At 32.1% G+C, this 16,745-nt stretch overlaps 2 protein-coding genes across 2 annotated transcripts; both read left to right on the plus strand.

Moving 5' to 3' along the window:
• The first annotated feature begins 4,843 nt into the window (after positions 1-4,843).
• On the plus strand, positions 4,844-6,290 carry LOC137825508 (receptor-like protein kinase FERONIA). The gene is made up of 2 exons (XM_068631191.2): positions 4,844-5,606; positions 5,686-6,290. Exons 1-2 carry the CDS (start codon positions 4,976-4,978, stop codon positions 6,084-6,086), a joined length of 1,032 nt encoding a protein of 343 aa, XP_068487292.2. The 5' UTR covers positions 4,844-4,975; the 3' UTR covers positions 6,087-6,290.
• A 3,185-nt stretch (positions 6,291-9,475) lies between these two features.
• LOC137825805 (uncharacterized) lies at positions 9,476-10,459 on the plus strand. The gene is made up of 3 exons (XM_068631594.2): positions 9,476-9,599; positions 9,686-9,774; positions 10,078-10,459. The coding sequence occupies exons 1-3, from the start codon at positions 9,489-9,491 to the stop codon at positions 10,223-10,225; spliced, it is 348 nt and encodes a 115-aa protein (XP_068487695.1). The 5' UTR covers positions 9,476-9,488; the 3' UTR covers positions 10,226-10,459.
• Positions 10,460-16,745: the final 6,286 nt, after the last annotated feature.

Below are 16,745 nucleotides of genomic sequence, written 5' to 3' on the forward strand. Positions count from 1 at the left end.
GAATATGTATAATTAAATCAGTTTTAACTGGTATTCCTCTATTCTAATTTATCCTTTTTTAAAGTCCCGGAGTCGGTTTAGGCTTGGGGAGGGAGAGCAGGTCAATCTCTTGAGTAAGTTGGGAGAATTTGTGTAAACCAGTGGAGGCAGACGGTTTGGGAGTTAAAGATATAAGAAAGTTCAATGGAGTTCTTCTAGCTAAATGGAATTGGCGATTTGTAGGTGAAGAAAAAGGGCTGTGGAAGGATAACCTAGTATCTAAATACGGTCTGGATTCAGGTCGTAACCAACCTCTTTTGAAAAATCAATCCAGGTGGTGGAGAGATTTATCTAAACTATCTGACAAGGGGATGAGAAGGGTGGTTCTAAGAAGCTCTAGAATGGAAAGTGGGTTGTGGAGACAAAGTTAGATTCTGGGAGGACGTTCGGATGGGCGAAAATAAACTTAGTTCTGTATATCCTAGGTTGTTCACCCTTTCATAGGATCAGGGGCTAACGGTGAGCGAGGTGGGCGTATGGGAAGACTCGGCTTAGATATGGAAACTAAGATGGAGGAGGGTCAGGTTTGAATGGGAAGTTGTGTAAGAAGCAGGAATGCTTTGGTCTTTGTTAGGGGGCACTCTGAATAGGGAGGCAAAGGACACACTAGTGTGGGGAGGGAATGCAACAAGAAGGGTTCTTTGTGAAGTCAGCTTATGAACGTTTATCTAACTCTTACATAAGTCCTCCTAACGGGGTGTTCAAACAGTTGTGGCAGTCTAAAGCAATGCTCAAAGTCTGGACAACTGCTTGGAGGGTCCTGTTGGATAGAATTCCAACTCGTTCCGGCTTAATCAGGAGAGGAGTGTTGGTTAATTCAACTAGTTGTGCTCTTTGCCAAGCTGAGGACGAGATTGTTCAACATCTATTTATAGAGTGTCCCATAGGACAAAGAGTGTGGTCTCTCTGCTTTAAGTGGGTAGGTATCCTGTTCTTACAACATAAGTTACTTCGAGAACTTCCCCTTAGAAGAGTTGAGTTCAAAGCAGAACTTGGTCTGGAAAATTATGTGGGGGACAATGGTGAGACGACTATGAGAACAAAGAAACTCTATTATTTTTAAGAAGGATTCCTGATGCGGAAGAAATCTTTCATATAACACAGCTTAATTCATGGTTGTGGTTGAAACATAAGACTCGCTCTTTCAATTATTCTTTCTCGGATTGGCACCTAAATCTGATCCTATCCATCAAAAGTCAAATGTAAAAGGAGGGGAAGCCTGTTTGGGAGTGCAGTCAGTCGGCTAAAAGAACTTTGAGATGGGAGGACAAGGCAGAGGAAGGAATAGTAGAGATAGTGCAGATCATCAAGCAGGGAGATGTAAGACCTGCTCTTGCTCTGAGTAGTATAGAAAGGTATCTTGATCAGGAGGACTTGGAAGATGGCTTGCTGTGAGGTGCTCTAGTGAAGGCAAAGGTGTTGTACTTGCCAAAACCGTTTTCGGAGCTGTATTGGAGGTGTAGCAGAGAGTGTATGGCAGCTGTAAGGAGATGCAGCAGCACCGTTTATGCAGTAGAGGAATTGTTGCAGACGCTTTGGAAAGGTCACCTTGTAGCTTCTTGGTGGTGCTGCAGGACAGATTCTAGGGAGAGCGCTGTAATGGTATCTGTGCTAGTGCTAGAGGTAGTCAAAGAGATGCATTTATAGAAGGAAGTGTGAAGAGCAAACAATGTTTTATAGGGTACTTGAAAATGTGTGTTCTGGTTATAATCTGCATATTTATGCAATGAGGCATTGCTTGAATATGCTTGCGTCATGCAGCATGCTAGTCTTGTTCTTATGGACGCTTGTGGTATTCTTAAGTGCCTTGCTAATGCGAATCTTAGGTAGCAGCTGGTGCAGTTTTGTATATTTGGCATTGTGGATCCCTGATTATGGTGCTTAAGCCAAGGCTGAGGCTATGTTGTTAACCTGTAAGGGCCAAGCCAGCAGGTTCTGTTCTGGTTTTTTGCTTTCTATGCCTATTTCTGTTTTATGCAGCAAAAGGAACCTTGTGAGCACATGGGAAGTAGTACAAATAGCTATGGCTAGAGAGGAGGTGGCTCAAGACTTCACCAGCATAGACTGCGGAGCTCAAGCAGATGTGAGATATACTGAAACATCCACATGCATAGATTCTTTTCAGATGCAAATTTGTTAACTGGTGTGAAGATTCTTGGAAAATTGGAAGTTCTTATAAGGAAGTGAAGAGCTCGGTTTCTGAAGCATGATTGCAAAGTGTTGTGTCATAGAATCAAATCACGGTGGTTTGATAGCTGCAGCAGGATGGATAAAAAAACCTTTGGCTTTTGCTTTTGAACCTCGTCAATACCTCTGTTGAGGGACTTTTGAGGTCTTGAAATCACATCAGCAGCATATAGGGAGTTACATCAGAAGGGTGTATGGCTGTTCTTATGTAGGGGATGTGGCCAATCAATTCTGCAGGTGCTGTTTTGGTGTAGGGTAATCGGTGTATGGCTGCTCTTAGACAAAGGATGTGGCCAATTCTGCAGGTGCTGGCTTCATGCAGGTTAATCTGAAGCAGGGGGTTTTCACCAATTCTGCAGATGGGAAGGACTCTGTGATGTGGTCTTTTGGCTTTAAGTTTTTTCTGTGTGTTCTGTTATCCTGGTTTTGGTTCTGTAGTAGATACTATAGATGGTTTTGGACTATAACATGTTCTAGTATTTGGATGGATTTTAGGATTGTTCTAAACATAGTTAGTTTTGTATACAGATTGAGATATCTTTAAACTATCTCTATAATTATTTTTAATTTGTACTGATAAAAAAAATATAATAGAGCCATTTGAAGTAAAATAAGTAAGAATAAAATTTGTTGATAAAAAAAAATATAATAGAACCATTCGAAGTAAAATAAGTAAGGATAAAATTCTTGTATTGAAAATGATATGATGATTAACAATTTCTTATATTTTTACTATTGAATCTGGAATTATATCAACAATAGTGTTAAAATATTTTTAAATACAAATTTATATTTAATCTTATCCTTAATCTTCTTTTTAAAAGGAATTTTAATGGTATAATTCTTATTGCATTTTAACTTTCTTGGTCTCACTCACACGTTTATTAAAAAAGTACTAGAGGTAATATATTCCTAAAGAGTGTTTTCAGTCTAGAATTTTTTTTAAGAACGCTATATTTTTCAAATATTATTGAATATTAAATAATTGATTGTTTATGTTCTTAAAATATTTTCCTTTCAGTAGTACCTAAATTTCTTTTTATTGAGAAACTTCATCTTACTAATAAAAATGCATGTATTATTTGATTTCTCTTTCCATTATTATAACTAACCAAATCTTTGTTTTTGTTTTATGTTTTAATGAAAAAACTAGTTTTTTTTTTTTTACAAATTTGTCCTTCATGTCTACTTTACTTTGTTTTTCCATCATCTTTCCGTCTAAAAAACCCATCTTTTAAGCAAAAGAAACCCTAAAATCAAAGAGAGAAAAATCCCAAAGTCGACCCCGAAAGCACTGCAGTAATCGAAATTGCATGAGAGGGTTGAAGATAAGAAGCTCAACACCTGACCTTACTGAAGGAAATTTAAAAAATATTTTATAAATTTTATTAATAGTAAAAATATTTTAAATAAAAAATAATTTTTACTCTCTAATATAATGAATAATTATTTTTTACTATTTAAAGATTCAACAGTAAATAACTGAGAAAGATTTTACTTACAGAATTCAGTAGAAACACAGAATCATTAATTAAAAACTGGAGGAACCTACTAAGAAGTTGTCTATGTCCACTTCGTAGTCCATATTGAATGCACAAAAGTCCTCCTAATTCACCGTTTGAAATATGTATGTGTGTGCCCAATCCATGTAGAGACAAGGAAGCAATTTCGTGTAAGAAAAGATGATACAAATTTTGATATGCTATTTCTTAGGTGATGATATTTTGACACATTACTCCACTTTACATCCACAAGAAAATATTAATGTTGGTTAATGCTGGTCAACATTTTGCAGTTTTGGTAGATGCATGTTTTGTGTGGTTTGTTGATCCCCTCTTAGAGCTTAAAAGATGAGGATATGTGGAGATTTTAGTAGCTTTTGAAAGTAGACTGGCAGGAGAGGTCGTGCCTCACTTTGGCAATAAAATGTAGTGCACAAGGTTGTAGTTTTGGTATTTTTTGCAATGGGTAGGGAGTTAGCTAGACTTCAAGTTTTTAGATTGTTAAAATTCCAGTGGCTAGATAGCCAAAGTTTTTGGTTTTGGTTTGCTGATTTTTGTAAAACCAGTTCTGGTGTGTCACTTAGTCTTACTTTGTTTTGTTGATGGCTTAAACTAGGAGTATTTTATGTATAAGGATTGGAACACCCCTAGAGTGTTACATTTTATTCTATTAATTCATTGCTGATTAAAAAAAAAACAAATAAAAAAAATATATTAATATTTATAATAAAAAAATTTATAAAAAATAAAAAAAATGTTCTTAATGAAAATATAGGCAAAATGCAAAATGTTAAAACAATTTTCAAAATTAAAAAAAATTAAAATATTAATATTTAGTGGAGTGTAAAATGGAGCATGGTGTCAAAAAAATCATTTTTCTTCTCAAATACACTTACACCTCGTGTTTTATAAGTGTAAGTGTTGTGTGTCACTCTATCGGAAGAGCAATGATAATTTAACATCTTCTTGCTTCAAATTACACCTCTTAAAATGATAAAAATATCCCTTTACATTTGATAACTTCTATCATTTGAAAGGTGTAATTTGGAGTAATTGGATGTCAAAATAACATGGACACGTAAGAAGAAAACACAGCCTTATTAAAAACTGATCTTATTTGGGGAAGATTCCAACCCAACCTTAAATATGCATGACAAGCCAAACGATTGAGGAGCAACATAGTTCAATGTGTATGGTAAGTGACAAGTGAGAGCTACTTAAGCAAGAAGGTGTCACAAATTGGAACTATGTTTCTGAATTGTGTGGGCATGTGTTGTTCGAAGCCCACAACAAATACAACTTCATCTCAGAGACAGTTTCCAACGTTGATAGAAGAGCTGTGCCATCAATTTTCTCTCACCGATCTTAGGAAAGCCACCAATAACTTTGATCAGAAGAGAGTAATAGGAAGTGGATTATTTAGTGAAGTATACAAAGGGTGTCTGCAGCACGATGGTGCTTCTGATTACACGGTCGCAATAAAGCGATTTGATTATCAAGGATGGGCAGCGTTCAACAAGGAAATCGAATTGCTATGCCAGCTTCGTCACCCTAGATGTGTTTCTCTTATAGGATTCTGCAACCACGAAAATGAGAAGATTCTTGTATACGAGTACATGTCCAATGGATCTCTAGATAAACACCTACAAGAAGGTCAACTATCATGGAAGAAGAGACTAGAGATATGCATAGGAGTAGCACGTGGACTACACTACCTTCACACCGGAGCCAAGCGTTCCATCTTTCACTGTATCCTCGGTCCTGGTACCGTCCTTTTGGATGACCAGATGGAGCCAAAACTCGCTGGTTTCGGTGCTAGCGAGCAGGGATCACGTTTTATGTCAAAGCAGAAGCAAATCAATGTAGATCGTGTTTTGGGTAATTTTTGTTTTGTTGTATGAGCTCACTCACTGCCATGATTTTTTGTGGATCAAACTAAGCTTACTCTTTGTTATAGGTTGTAGGGGCTACACGGCTACGGACTATCTCATGGATGGTATCATCACAGCTAAATGGGATGTTTTCTCATTTGGTTTCCTTCTACTAGAAGTTGTGTGCAGGAGGATGTTTTATTTGATAACTCTGACTAAAAAAGAATGTCTGGAGAATCCTGTTGAGGAGAGAATTGATCCGATTATCAAAGGGAAGATTGCACCAGATTGTTGGCAAGTGTTTGTAGATATGATGGTAACTTGCTTGAAGTATGAACCAGATGAGAGACCAACAATTGGTGAAGTGGAGGTGCAACTTGAGCATGCTCTATCCATGCAGGAACAAGCTGATATCACAAACTCCAACTCTGAGTATACTTTACTGTCCAAAACCATTATTTCCCTGGGAGTGAAGAAATGTAAGTGACCAGGTCACTGAAATTGAGTTTAGTTTACAGTAAGCTGAAATTAGTTTAGAATTTAGATACTTGTGTAGCTTTTGCTGTGATACATGTTTTTAGTGTAATAGAATTCAACATGTTATAATTATTTAGAATAGTTAAATGGTTGTAGTATAGAAGATTGGGTTGTCAAAATAGTTATTTCGTTTTAACAGAAGCTGTCATCAATAATCGTGTATTAGTAACCAGTAATTATAGAAATTAGTTGCTGTTTCAGGCTATAAATTGTTCTCTCCACTGTCCCTGTGTGTTAGCCTAGTTGGAATGACTTGGTCGTTTTTAAGGCATTTGGTGGAACCAAAATTATTTTTTACTGCTGATTTTTTCAATTTAAAAAATCTTGAGTGAAATTTAATAACTATATTAACAACAGAAAAGTCAACTAGTAACATGTCCCAGTAGCATACATCTTAAAAATATGTGAGCATTAAATAAAGTACTTAAACACTTTTCTTTAGTTTTGATTTTTTTAAAGGATAAAATGATATGTATTTAAAATATTAACAGTCTTACCTTGGAAGAAAATCCCATACTTAACCCTAACACCTTGTAAGCACCCAAATTATCTTAGCTGTGAAAATTGAAGGGAAGTAGAGGTGTAACTTCATAATTTATTTTCTTTCTAAGTATATGATTCTATGAAATTATATGATTTGTATAACATTATTGTATTTGTTTGTTGCAATATCTAACTTAATAAAATCAGTTGTTCAATCCACATTGACACCACTTATTTACCAAAAAGTAGAGTGGGACAAGAATTGACATATCCATTAAAGGTTTTTAAGTTTGTTTATTGATATAAATGAATTGAATTTAAAAACTAAAAATTTACATAATAAAATTATTTAACTTAAGCATTACATAAAACGGGTCAATTCATATTAATAGATCTAAAGTGATTATAGATATCAAAGTGATTATGACAGTTATTGTTTGTGAATTGAATCATCTAACCTCACTCTTATTCATTATTTTTAACATATTAGGTGAGCCATACTCTCACATGTAACCTATTTTGCCATGTATTAACTGATCTTTCTGCTACCATTAACTAAGATAAATTGAAAATTTGAAGGATGAAACGTGCACGTTTAAGTAAAAGGAAGAGAAAAATAGAAAGCACAAAAGATAGGTTCACATGAGTGTGATAATGAGTCTTTCCAATACTCAACCATATCTTTGGTGGCTCTTCCACTACTTGTGTGGAGCTTGCACCTTCATTTGGATCCTGAGAGCTTTCGTTTATCTCTACAAACACGTGTGTGGAACCAATATATCCATCATGTCATGCATGAGAAACACGTGTAGTGAAATGAGTGAAAAAAGCCTTATGATATGAGCTCGATCATGTCCTCCAAGGTCAATAACTGGAACTAACTTTCCAGAGGCAAAAACATCATTATCAGGTTTTTTTTTCTGGTGGTTGCACTTGCACATATGATGATGGCACCAAAGAATATGAAAATTGCACCAGCTAGACACAACACAAGCTTCTGAGCCATGATGTTAAGACAACATGAGTGGCAGTGGCACAGATGCTGTTAGGAACTATAATAACAGAAAAATGCTAAATGATTACACACAAATTTATAGGTAGATTGGATGGCACTGGAAAAGAAAAAAGAAAAAGTAGAAGAAGAGAAATAGGCCTGTAATGTAATGGAAGTTGCAGGCTCTATACAAGGCGTGACATGATCCAGTTTTGGAGGGACACGTTAAGACACTTGTGTCCATCTTCCGGAGATTTATGCAATTTTTTGCCTCAAAAACCTGCAAAATAACGGTAAAATCATCTTCATTTTATGTATTTTTGTGTAAACAATATTCAGTATGAGCTCACAAAATCCAATTTCATTGGCTTCATTTTGAGTCAGCATTTAAATAAACTAAAAACCTTTCTTGACAATGGTAATGATATATACTATAAATTTCTGCAGCTTGTGCAGCTTGTGTCACTTTGACTGTGGAAGATGATGTGTTAATGGTTGACATTGATACTATTTAAACATGTTTTTATCTCTAATAAAGTTTTTTTTCCATCCCTAATAAATTTTATTTAATCTGTTTATCTTAATAAAAAAAATATCCATTTTCTTTGTCCCAAATTATTTAGATGGTGATTTGAAAAGTGAAACAAAGTGATTTAAATAAGTGACCATATATAAAATAAGGATTTATTTGAAATGAAAAAGTTAAACAAATTATTGACACTCATTCATTAAGAAAAAAAACTTTAATTTAATTATAAAACTAAAAAAAAATCATTAAACATAAATTAATTTTTTTTAAATAATAATAAGTCACTATATTAACTAAATTAAATACTATTTTAAAGATTAAAATATTTTTTATTATTAATAAATTTCTAAATTAATTTTTAGATTAATATTTAATTACTTAACAAGATTTTAACTATCAAGTCTAATTATTTATTGTCTCGAAAATTGATTTCTATTTAATAATTTTTCTTGTAGTATAATTTATCTATCCTATTATATTTAGCTTTATTTCTAATAATTTAAATACAACATTTTAAAAGTAATTAATTATACTATTCATTGGTAATAATGAGTTTATTAAAAATTAGAAAATAAAGCAAATTTGTTATTATTGAAACACAAACATAATTATAAAAAACTAAATCTTTTTTAATGCTATGATATAATCAAAACAAATTATAAGTTTAACTTCAATATTATCACAAATTAAAAAGAATACGAAAATCATATAATCATTAAGTATTTAAAATATTACAATTCAAATCATTCTATCGTATATTTAAACAAATTTTTTTATTAAAAATGGTATTTAAGATATTATGATAAAAAAAATACACTTAGAATAAAAGCACACCAATTAAAGAAAAAAACTCTCATGCATTTATTTATAAGCTCACAAATTAAAATTAAAACAATCCGTTAAAGGATAAAATAAATAATTCATTGATTGAATTAAGACGTCGTGTGTATTAAAGTGGATAGAAAATAGTTAAAAATTAAATAGTTCAGAAAGAAAAAAAATCTAGAGAGACACCAAATGAAGAAAATAAGAGTCTGACCAAAGAAGTCAATTCTTCGTCCCTTCAAACAAGAAAGTGATATTAATTTTCCATATCTCATCTTTATCTCTGGTTGAAGCTGTCGTGAATAGCTGCATTACCCTATTGGTTATTATTTGGGTCATTCTTACGTTAAAAAAACCAGAAAAACATGAGGCCAGCCCCTAGTTTTCTCCAAAAGTCAAATATTTTATGCTTCAACACAGCCCACTGTATGCCACACTTGCATGTCAAATCTTCTAACTAGCCCTCCAAATTCTGCATTACCAACTACTATTTATACAGATGGCACACAGAAATTCAGGCCATGCAACAAAAAATCAAGATCGAAACCACAGTTGTTCGTTGTGACAACAGCAAAAACACTTTTAAGGTTCACGAGAGGAACATTTTCATGGGGCGCTGGATGAAACCAGAGGTACTACCATGCATAATTTAATTTACAACATTTATTAATCTAATCTTTATTTATGTGTTTTTTTCTCTTTCTTTTATCTTTTTTAGGTTTACCCTCTATTGGCTGCAATGACCTTTGTCACCAGCATGTGTGTCTTCCAACTGACAAGAAATCTGCTCGGAAACCCTGATGTTAGGTAAAGCTTGTTCAACTCAAATTCATTGACTTTCATAAGAGCTTAATTTTCATATGAAATTAGTATAAAGTTTTTTACATTGTCAACGTATTTTTTTAAGGTGGGTGTTTCTTAAAACACATCTTAAGATGAAAACAAATGGACGTACGTTACTAAACTCTATGAATATTTTGCAAACATACTCCCAATGTAAAGAATCTTTGTGGTTTGACCGTTTTCTAATTAAGTTATTATTACAATGATATGATTATGGATTGAATGCAGCATTTTGGTGATTAATTTTTGGTCGGAAAATTGGTATAGGGTTAACAAAACTAGACGCAGCATGGCAGTGTTGGATAACAGAGAAGAGGGAGAGAAATATGCTGAGCATGGTCTGAGGAAGTTTCTTCGTACTCGACCACCAGAGATTATGCCAACCATTAACCACTTCTTCAGCCAGGATAAATGAAACAGAATACCAAGAAATCTTAAGTGTTCAACTTGTGGAAGAAAAACCAAGTTTATCAGTTTTTCTGTGCAAAATAAAGTACTAAACATAAAGTCTTTTGGAATTTTGTTTGTAAACAAACCATTGTTGTTCTTTCTTATCACTAGTGATTCTTTATTATGTTATCGTCCAATGAAGAGTATTAAATGTTTTCATAAGTCATAATAGATGTATAAGTATTTTGATTTTTTTGAATTGTTTTATTTAGAATCATTCGTCTATGTTAAGATAGATTAACCAGCATTAAGATTAATCAATATTAGCAAAACTTGGTGAAATTAACAATCTCCAAAATGTTAACCATATTAATTATAGAATTATAACCGACATTAATCGATACTCATCTTATGCTCAATAACCCAATCATGACATAAGTTGACCATATTTTATGGGTCACTAGACACATATATGACTGAGATGTTTGCTAGATAGAACTCAATCATAATTATTCTAATAATAATTTCATGAAGTTTCATGGAGAAGTCTAAAGAAACCGTGTTTAATCAGAGACAGCTTGCCACCTCTTTTAGGGTAATTCTAAACAATCATTTTATTTTTCTTACTTTCTCAAAATGTAAAAAAGAAAAAAGGAGGATTGTGAAGAAAAATAAAAGTTGGGCTTACACAATATATAAACTATAATAATTACCGAAATGGCATGAGGGGACGAAAGGAGAGAAAAGGGGTTCAAAAGGAAATACCTTTGCTTAAGCCCATTCATATAAGCCCAAATAACCCAATGCTAAACTAGAACTTGGGCCCAGCTGCCGTTAGACTTTTAGTCCTCATTGTTTTTACCAAAAAATAATGGGCAGTTTCTTCCTGCACCACTACATTTTTCTTCTTGCACCCCCACATTTTTTTAAATTCTGAAACTCACCTTCACCTGTTATTTGAATTCGGGATCTGGGAGTGTGCTACGGATTCATCAATCCGAAAGTGAATCATATTGTTTTCCGGATGAGGGAGTATTTTGGAAGCAAAGTTTGCATAAATTGTTGATTTTCGGATTGTTGAATCCGGAAGTCTAATTTCTATTACGGATTGGTGGATCCAGAATGATTTTTTTCATTATGGATTTCTGAATCTGGAATGCATATTTTGAATTATTGGTGGATCCATAATGGTTTTTTCAATTATGAATGTTTTGCATTTTTTTATTTTGGATTAACATTATCATTCATGTACTATCGGAAGCACCAATCTGAGAGATTACCGGATGCGTCAATCCAAAATTTTATCGGAGCACCAATTCAAAATTTTACCGGATTTCATAATCTGAAATTTCAAAAAATAATAATTTTACAGTTTTATATAGAGACAGTTTTGTCTTTGCGCAACCTTGTGGGGTGCAGGAAGAAAAATGTAAGGGTGCAGAAAGAAACTGTAAAAATAATGTACTATAATTTGACAATTTCTTCTTGCATCTCCCATGTCTATTTTTCATCTCTTAAAAGAAATGAAATTACAATTTTACTCTCTTCTTCATAGTAGTAATCCCTACTTTCATCGTAAAAAAAAAAAAATTATTATGAATATCCAAATTCTAGAATCTATAATATAAATTTTGTATTTCAAATGGTATAATTCATAATAAAATATATTTTTTATTGTATAATTAAGAATCCAAAATATATTGAAATACAATATAATATAGATTTTAAAATTCAGAATTATATATTCGGGCAATTAGAATAGAATCATGAATATATTGTATTTCAAATTGCAGAAATATTTATTTCAGATTCTATTATTTAAAATACAAAAATTATTTGTATTCTGAAATAAAAAATTATTTGCATAATTTGAAATACAAAAATCATTTGTATTGCAGCGAAGGAAGAATTTGTCATATAATTTATGTATTGAATCAAAATTCAAATTCCAAAATAACATTCAATCGAATCGAATTAAAAAAAAAAGAATTAATTGCATATTAATATTGAAAAAAAAGAGAGTAATGAAATGGATGGGTATGTTGATATGAAATAAAGGCCACGTGCATGAGAAGCTACTAAGAAAGAAGCGATGAAAGTACATGTGAAGATGCCAATTGAAAATATCCAGAATCCTCTTTGTGTTATGCATTATGATTCTTTGGATGCTATTCAATCATAGCACAAGATACACACACAGTTATGCTCCTCCCATGTTTTGCTGTATGAATAATGGGTTGCAACTTAAGAATGATTTAAAGCGAAAGTAATCAAAGAACAAAAAGATAATCCCAAAACAATTACACATATCCATTTAACTCCAACACCATTTGCTGGCATTCGCTACTCATTTCGCTACCCTATGACCCGACACACAAACCTTATCAGTTTTTAAATCTACACAAACATCAATGGTCAAGCTTTTTGTGGCTTAAATCCATAACAACTTAGTTGTATTTCACCATGCAAATCTAATATTTTTCCTTGGTCTCCTTTTGGTTTAGTGTACTTTAATTAATCCTTTTCAGCTTCTCCTTTTTTTTATTTTCCTTTCAATTCTTTAGCTCTCCCATAGGTGTGTGTGAAAGCAATTGCAGATAAACAAATAAAAGTACTTTGAAAGCATGATCCTCAAACGCATGTGAAATATCACTTTCACTGAGGGAATCATTTTTCTATTTTGCATCAATGAAGCGTGCCCTCAGAGACCCTTTTGCTTGATCATTTCATTGGAAGAAAAAAAAAATGAGGTGTTGGTACGAAGCTTTTAGGATTTTCAAATCTGAATTTGGAAAACAAATGAAACTGGTTTGTTGTACAAGTAGATTTATTAGGAAAGTAGGATTTGCATTGAGATTAGCCAGCCACATTTCTTGGGGCCAACCTTTAACTTAGACATGTGATACTCCTACTTCAGAAGAGTCATTCCATTCATATTCTTGTATAGTAAATGTATCCACCGACACATATTCAGAGAGTCAGGGTCAGAGGGAGCCCATAAGATTGTGAGCAAAAAGAGGTCTCAAGTCAACCTTAGCTTGTGAATCTACACTCATCATTCAAACACACATTTCAATGCTTCACAGTTTCAACTTCAACCAATCATTTATCTGTGCAATCTCTATTATTCACCACCTTAATCCCTTACTCTCACCCCTTCTACTTTTATTTTCTTATCAACCATGTGATTAGGTAGATTAGTAAGTGCCTCACACATGCTGCAATATCACAACAATAAAATATCACAAAAAACTAATCTATCTTCACCTTTTTTTCTGAAAAATATTGTGCCTAGAATACAGGATCCGATGATTATCCTAATGCTTGCTTTCTCTTCCAAGATCATTTGGTGCCTTTCTGCTATAATAATAGTGGGAAGTTGTAATTCACTGCAGAAAAAAGAAAGAACAAAAGGGTTGTGGACGGTTTTTGTGGCATAGTTTGTGAAAAGTGTTTAATTTCATGATTCACTGATCACAAAAACTTGATAGCTAATTCAAAGCATGCCCACATGCATACTGTCCAGTTATTTTTTTATGTGAACAGTGAAATTTAACATGAAATCTTAATGATTGAGAGATGAATTCCTAATGTAGGAGATATGGTTATAATTATGGGCCTTCTTTTTTTAATGACTTACTAAGTCCAAGAAGCTTTAAAAAGCACTTAATTTCTGAACATACTTTAAAATGATGAATGGATCTAAACCAGAGTACATTTAAAAACAGTTATAGGATGATAACTAATTTAGTTTGAATGGCTTATGTGATGTCAACTTCAAGGCCTAAAAAGTAATTGAGAATGTTGAAAACTAAACAGAAATCGCAACAATGGAGTGTGCATTATTTGATAGGTTTGATTTGTTGAATTGGAAGAGAGGGAAGGTACAAAACTTGGTAACGGGGCTCACAAGTTAACTGTCTGGTACTTGTCAAAAGCTTTGTTTTTGTACCAAGGTACGATATTCCCACGAGGGGGTAACATGCAATCAGGCATCATTTTCCCTTGTTGTTTGTGGCACAAGAGTTGTCCCAGGGCAGCCCCACAAGTTCTTGAGCTTCATCCTCAATCTGACCAAGCAGACACCAGATCACATGGGTTTTGGTACTCCTTTCTAACATAAGGTTACCTAATGTGGGCTGAAAGCAAGAGAATGAAAGATTTTAATACAAATTGCATCAGTGGGAATGAAAGAAACAACAGCAAAGACAAAAGCACTCCTCAACTATCAAACAAACCCAAAGGGGACCTTCTACACATGGGGTGAGGTGTTTGTTATTGTCAAGTGGAGCCAGCCTCCACAAACCCAAGAATCTTTTGCTAAAACTACCTTATTAATGCCAAACTATTCTATCAGCAACTACATATTATATGATGCTTAAGTTTATCAGAGTGAATCATATATATGTTGATGAGATCAAAGTTGCATATTAAACTCAAATGATTTTCAATCTCCTTTTCAGAGATGGTTCTGATTCAAATAAGCTATAGCTACAAGCCTCCTTGTATATCTTCTATCTGTCTAAAGTGTTACTCAAATCCATCCTCCAATTAACACTATATTGACCATGGCATAAAGTTTTGCATTGGGAATTCCTGAAGGACCAAACTATATTTGAAAAAGTGTTTTTCTGGGACATTATACTTTCATTGTAACAAAACAAGTGATTGATTATGGTAAACTTGTGAGTTCTTTTCAGACTGTTGCAATTAAGCATTTGGCAGAAATTTAGATGGCAAAAGTTTAGCAGCAATATGGTGCATCAGGTGTTATGCAAAACATCAAAACTATATAGAAAATGCAAATTATAGAAAGATGTTACTTTGGTCAAAACAATATGAATACGTTTTCTCCAATTAAAAATTCACTTCATATTTTTCAATTGTTTAAGGAAAAGGATCACAAATTACGTATCAATTCATATAAGTTTCATGCAGATCTTTCATACTTAGTTCTCAAGAGCTGTCAACAGTTGTGTACATGTAACAAGCAGGGTGTCATAGATTAGATAGATTTTGATTTCAATTACAATAGATGGATTATAAATATTTTTCATTTTATTTATAATTTTATAAATTAATATCAAATTCATTCATTTAAACTATATATTGTAATTTATTTTTAAAAAAATTACTTTATAAAAAAGAAGTTCAATGCTAATACACATTACAATATAAGGATCTCTCCCTTCAAAATTTATGCTCTACCACTGAATTTTGGATTAATTGTTTCAAAGTATTACAAATATATGTTAGATATAATTATCATTCAATAAATTAATAGTGATACTATTAAACTAATCCATTAACTTTTGCTATAATAACTCAATGGTTATTGCTTGCATTTATGAATTGTTTGACTCCGCTTTTTTTTTTTATCAATATATCAACTTTTAGTGTTATTTCTTTTATAATTTTAATTTTGACAAGTTAAGATGAGTAAAAAATATTATGAATATATAAAAACCAAAAAATAACGTATAACACAATTTAATACACATACAACAAAAAGAAAAATGAAATGAAATAACAATTTCAATCTATTTATAAAACTTATATGAAATAACTTACAAATAAAAATAAAACTATATAGATTTTTTTAACTCTAGTCTTTGATTCGTCGCACTTTAAAGAAGGTCCGAAATTTATACGACGCTGATTATTAAACTATCCAGTATCACATTAATAAAAAGGTGATATTATTATGTTTCATGTAACTAAAGCTGACATCATTAATATTATGTCAATATAAATTATTGTAAGCAAAAAAGTGTCTCAATAAAATAAATAAAAAGTGACAAATTTAAAAAAGGGAATAATGTGTTGTCACCATATTTAAAAAAAGGTCTTTGTAGCGAATTAAACTGTTGACGTGATGATGTAAATTTTAAATTAATAAAATGAACCTCTAGATTATTTTAAAATATATAAAAAAATTAAAACACAATAAATCAAACTAAATCTAAGTAAATAGATTAATAATTAAGTTTAGTTTTAGGAGATTGAAGACAGAAAATATTTGTAAATATTTTTAATTTTAATTTAAAATTATGTAAAACTTTTTTATGAATCGAATTTTAAATAATTTTACAGTTGAATGTTTTGCATTATGGGGATGTCAAGAAAGTAATATGGTTAACTCTGTTTTTAATTATTTTTATAACTTTTACTTTTATTAAATAAATGAAATATTGATCCATTTTAGTTTCTATAATTTTCTCACTTAACATTATTAATATTTATCATTATCACCACTAATTAGTTTTTTGTGACAGTTATATGTCCTTTTTTTAGTATAGTATTTGTTTAGTCGTTTATTTATTACAAAATTTAATTTTAGTTTCTCGAAAAATATTATTAATTTAATCTCTCATTTTTTTTTTTACAAAGATCGTTTATAATCCCATAATACTTTTTTAGTCAATCTTAGTTCTTGGAGTATTGTTTTAGATTAACTTTAGTTTTTTTTTCATCATAAGGAATACAACATAAATGATACAATACATGTAGGAATGTTATTGATAAGAGAGTTAGATTGATTTTGA

Source organism: Phaseolus vulgaris, chromosome 8 (genome assembly GCF_051622355.1).
Source record: "Phaseolus vulgaris cultivar YP4 chromosome 8, ASM5162235v1, whole genome shotgun sequence".
NCBI lineage: Eukaryota > Viridiplantae > Streptophyta > Magnoliopsida > Fabales > Fabaceae > Phaseolus > Phaseolus vulgaris.

Bases quoted from the DNA above. Each gene is read 5' to 3' on its own strand.
- LOC137825805 (XM_068631594.2), top strand. From the start codon at position 9,489: ATGCAACAAAAAATCAAGATCGAAACCACAGTTGTTCGTTGTGACAAC. The intron at 9,600-9,685 runs GTACTACCATGC...TATCTTTTTTAG, and splicing joins GGCGCTGGATGAAACCAGAG to GTTTACCCTCTATTGGCTGC. The intron at 9,775-10,077 runs GTAAAGCTTGTT...AAATTGGTATAG, and splicing joins CTCGGAAACCCTGATGTTAG to GGTTAACAAAACTAGACGCA.
- LOC137825508 (XM_068631191.2), top strand. From the start codon at position 4,976: ATGTTTCTGAATTGTGTGGGCATGTGTTGTTCGAAGCCCACAACAAAT. The intron at 5,607-5,685 runs GTAATTTTTGTT...TCTTTGTTATAG, and splicing joins CAATGTAGATCGTGTTTTGG to GTTGTAGGGGCTACACGGCT.